Here is a 5,143-nt window from a genome sequence, read left to right as displayed (position 1 = left end):
CAAATTAAGACAGAGACGAAGAACACAAATAAAGATACAGTGCACTCCCGTTACAACGAACACGGTTATAACGAAATTTCGTTATAACGAAGCAAAACTTCTGGTCCCAAAATTATCGCCATTAAAGTCTATGGTACAAAATTCGCTTATAACGAAGACGGTTATTACAAAATTTTCGTTATCACGAAGTATTTTCTGAGCGCCACTGACAAAGAAAAATAAAGGAAATGTGCTCCGTTATAATGAAATGCGGATCGCATTCGAAAATGCGTAGCGGAACAAGCATTTTTAAAGCGTCTCTGCATGAGCGAACGCATCATTGAATGTTCACTCCGTGTATCACGCACAGTTTAAGAGGGGAACTTGCATTATTGTAATACAATAATCTGAATTCAGATAAGGTTTGTTTCATTGTTCCGAAGTCCTTTAATACAAAACACACAGATTCTGATACAACCAAATGTCCGTAATAGTTCGGAAATGAAATGTTGAGCACATTTTGGCGTTATTCCATAACAAAGGTTCGTTAATCCGATAATAAAATATGGTCCTTATTCTCATTCTTATACGGTTCGTTAGTCCGAACATGATAGGAATTCAAAACGTTCGTTAATCGGAACATTACAAAAATATCGTTAATCCATGGTGAAAAAAGGAGAGTACACTAACAAAACTTAAGAACTGCAATCCTTATAATCGTCTTAAGATAAATAAATCTTCGAAATAACTAACCTTTCTCATTTTTTTTTCATTAACAAAATTTCTTCGGAATAACGAACCTTATTTCATTTTCGGATGAAAAAGCCTTCGGAACAACGGACTTTCTGAATAGTGAACCTTTCTCACTTTTTGATTTATAAACCTTCAAAATGACGAACCTCATTTCATTTTCAGATCAACGAACCTTCGGAAAATGAACAATATGTTATTTTGATCTAAATCATGAACTTCGGAATAATGATTCTTCAGAAATGCGAACCTTCAGATAAACAAACCATCGGAATCCCGGGAATGGCGGAACTTCGGAATAAGGAGCCTTCGGAGTAACGTACTTTAGTAAGAAAAGAACCTTCGGAATAGCGAACTGTAACCAAATCCTACACCGTCATTTTCTACACATGTGTGACAACACAAACAACTCTATGCTCTTTTTAAAATGTAATATTTAAACGAAATAAAAAAGGTATTCTCCCATCTCACATAGCTTTTCCAGCGTATGATGAGGATTCAACAAATATAATTTTTTATGCGTGGTTTCCTTCTTTTCCTTATACATTGCATATTATATTTGTCCGGTTATAATGAAATTTCGTTAAAACGAAAAAAAAAAACAAAAAACAAAAAACTGCCGGTCCTGAGCATTTCGTTTTAACGGGAGTGCATTGCACATGAACACACACGAGATAAATCCCTTGTAATGAGAGAAAGAGGAAAGGTGAGTAATGAATGACAGGAATAGACTACCTTCACGGTGGACAGAGAAAAGCGAGAGGGAAGAGGAAGATGATGGGTCAAAACCAGGGCACGTGAGGCATGAGATATAAGCTCCTCAAAATAAAGAAGTGTTACATGGAGTTGTGGTAAACGATAGACGATTGTGGTTAAAATTATTGCAAAAAGTATAACTCATTCTGAAGTGTAACATTTCTTCAAAATGTCTTTAATTCAATGGTAAAGGCATTCAAACTTAAAGGGACTGTACAGTACTAGTTGAGGTGGGGATTCATGTTTTGAACATTCTTAGGTGAGATAGTGAGAAACATCTCATGAAATATGAAAGAGCATGTAATTTTAAAAAGGATTCAACGTTTATTTGATGAAAATTGGTGTTCACATGGCCGAGATATCCAAAAAAGTGATAATGATAAAAGGCGACATGCCCCACCTTTATTAGGATCTCTTTGTTTCACCTTGTTTTGGGATATCTCAGCCATTTCAAAACCGATTTTCATCAAATAAACTTTTGATACCCCTTAGAATTGCATGATCTTTGACATCTCATAGAGTGCTTTCTGAATATCTCGCAAAACGTTAAAAGCAAAATTCTCACCTCGACCAGAACTGTTCATACCCTTTAAAACTTCTTTTATACTATACTATCAAGAGAAATCTGAAATTTCGGAACAGTAAAAGAAAATACAGATTTAGCGAAAATAGTTTTGGTTAAAGGCATTGACATTTACTGAATTACCGGGTAGGATATGAAGGGGCAGCTTCGTGTTTTATGAACATAGAGTCAAAATACAGAAGGAGAAATTTTTTGCAGTCCCAAATTTCCTTCCACACAAGTCTATGTAAAAAGTTACTCTTATAGCGAGATCTCTTATAGCGAGATCGGCTTTTATGAAATAGCTGCTATAACAAGATTAAACTTTGTAATTTCCAAACAAAGAAAAACATAGTTAATCAAGCCTGTTATAGTGAAGTAAAGCAAAACCTCTTAGGGTAAAGCTTTACTTTGCCCTGTGCGATTATATATGTTCGAAGATTGTACAGCTCGATGCGATGAAAACTGTCATCTGTTATATTTTCTTCAATGCACTCCACCTAGTACCGCATGTTGTATGTGCATATGTGTGAACACATATTTTATGTATACTGTTGTACATGCAGAGAGTGTACTAGGAGTATGTACAGCCGTATGCATACATGACATCATCATGACGTTTAGCAGGTGTGAGGCAATCTGATGCTGTGCTTGGCTTTCTACTAGGAAATTCCCTATCTTCACACACCCAGGCATAATGTACGTGTACACAAATACAGAATGTGAAACATACACAAACAGCATTGTGCAGAACATGTTCAAGCTTTCCACACATAACACACGCTTGCCATAACCACATACCAATCCATAGATGAGTGTGACACGATTGCACGCAAACTATACTTTTACAAATTCGAACATCCATTAAGAAACGCATTCTTGATATTGTATTTCATTGGCGAAAAACATCTTCTCACTCATAAAAGTGAGTAATTCCCTAACACACATTTCCAGGTTATCAGTATTAATTGAAACGTGATATGTACAACGTGTACGTAGTCTCACATGTGCAAATTAATGTCTTTATGTTATGCTGATGTTAACTGATATAACAAGATATTGGCTACAACGAGGAAAACGACTCGGTCCCGACCTTCTCGTTATGTCGAGTTTCCCCTGTACTTCAATAAATGGCAGATTCTTTGTTGGTACCCTCGGGCACCAAATATTGCATGTTTTGTAAGAAGTATACAATTGTACCTTATTGATACTGTAGGTTACAAAATACTCCACTTTGAAATTTGTATTAAACACATAACTTCAGAAGAAAATCATCACTATTTCTTTGAACACAAATATGTACTGGTAACACACATGTGTGTAGGCTTATTCCAATCTTTATGCACAGGTTTCAAGATACACTACAATTGGTACAGTGGACTCCTGTTATAACAAAGTCCTCAGGACCGGCAGTTTTCTTTCGTTATATTGAAATTTTATTATAACCGAACAAATAAACAATAAAAAACATAGAACAGAACATACTGTGGCCTGAATTCTTACTTCGTTGTACTTGAAATTTTGTTATAACCGTGTTCGTTATAATGGGAGTGCACTGTATTGTAGATATAAACATGGGTGTGTCCAACCATGCATCCAGTATTAAGACTTGCAAAGGGTGATGTACTGCAACTTATCAGGAATTTGCCCTTCTGATACAAATTCACCATGGAAGAATAGGTATCCACTTCCTCAGATGTCATCCATCTTTAAAAAAGTAAATAATCCAAATATTTAAGATTCCTCTTAAATAATTAATCTTGCACAATAATCGTTGCAATCTTTATGAGCTTTCTGAAGTTGTACCCATGCTCAGGCTCTGGTGGGGGATAAATAATACTAAAGACAAATGTCACAGATATAGACAAGACAGCAAAAACAGTAAGGAAGAACCGGAGAGAGCGGAACCATGATGGGAAGCCAGTGAAGTATGTATCTACTACACCAGCTAGTGCAAGTCCTGAGATGATACAGAAGAGGCCAGCTTGAATGGGCATCAGAAGTCCCATCCAGGCAATGAGTGATGGGGTCACGCTATAACCAAGGCTCAACCAGCTGGGCACCTGGCTTGGAGCCAGAGCATATCCCCATCGCACACCACCTAGGAAGGAGAGGATTGTGGCACCATAAGCTACCTGAGCGAATGCAATGTTTGGTCCACATGACATACTGATTATCGAGTAGGCTGCAGGAACAGCGAATGGAACAAGCCCAGAGAGACCAAGCGCAATAGCTGGTATTGGTGCTGACCGAAGCTCTGTTATATGTCTATGCCACCATCTGTCTTTGCGTCTGGCCTCTTCTTTACCAACCATCTGGTGGTGATCTGCAGATGAGGTAAATCTTGATTTACCAAATGTGCTTCTCCAGGGTGTAATGCCAGGCGAGGTACGTGTAAATCTGCTCAATTCAGGGTATGAGCTACAATGATGATCCTTGAGGTAGGCACATGTAGATGATGAGAAGATGCTGTACTGCTGTGCGTTTTTAATAGGGGTTGCAGACTGTAGAGTGATCTTACAAGCCGAAGACATCATAGCCAGGCATCCCTGTTAAAATGACATTACAACACAAATAAAGTCAAATGAATACTATAATATATCAAGATACTGTATCATCATGGCTTAACATAATGTTGAAGCCTTGGAAAGACAACATTCTCGTATCTAGGGCATGATATGATACAATGTAATACAATTTTTAAAGTGAAGCACATGCTTTCAATCAAAAGAGGTAGAAATTGCATGAAAGGGAAGAAAAATGTTAAAATTTCTGGACAAGCCATATATGTAGCATAAAGGCATACTTTGGCATCAACTTTTTTTTACACTGTACATTATATGTAGCCCCTCTTTGCAGAGAAAATTTTGGATCTTAAAAACAAATTTCAAAGTTATTGGTTACTTTGATTACAGTCATTCAAATGGGAAAATAAATTTCTCCTCTAGTATTCATAACTGAAAGTTTTATTTAAATCAATCAATTTCATATTTCAGTCCAGCAATTTCACTGGTTGATTAATGGTTTATTGAAAAACATGCAAAATAGTAGCCCAAAGGTTAAATTACAATGCATTACATAGTAAAACATATACAT

At 36.6% G+C, this 5,143-nt stretch overlaps 1 protein-coding gene across 1 annotated transcript; it reads right to left on the bottom strand.

The window, feature by feature from the left end:
- Window positions 1-2,174: 2,174 nt before the first annotated feature.
- On the bottom strand, window positions 2,175-4,593 carry LOC139744115 (transmembrane protein 69-like). The gene has a single exon (XM_071654572.1). The coding sequence runs from the start codon at window positions 4,582-4,584 to the stop codon at window positions 3,802-3,804; it is 783 nt and encodes a 260-aa protein (XP_071510673.1). The 5' UTR covers window positions 4,585-4,593; the 3' UTR covers window positions 2,175-3,801.
- Window positions 4,594-5,143: the final 550 nt, after the last annotated feature.

This window comes from Diadema antillarum, unplaced genomic scaffold, assembly GCF_040938485.1.
Source record: "Diadema antillarum isolate AM-2024a unplaced genomic scaffold, OU_Dant_1.0 seq00001137_RagTag, whole genome shotgun sequence".
NCBI classification, from domain to species: domain Eukaryota; kingdom Metazoa; phylum Echinodermata; class Echinoidea; order Diadematoida; family Diadematidae; genus Diadema; species Diadema antillarum.
Note: the sequence above shows the minus strand (reverse complement) of the source record. Positions and strands in the feature narration are given on the sequence as shown.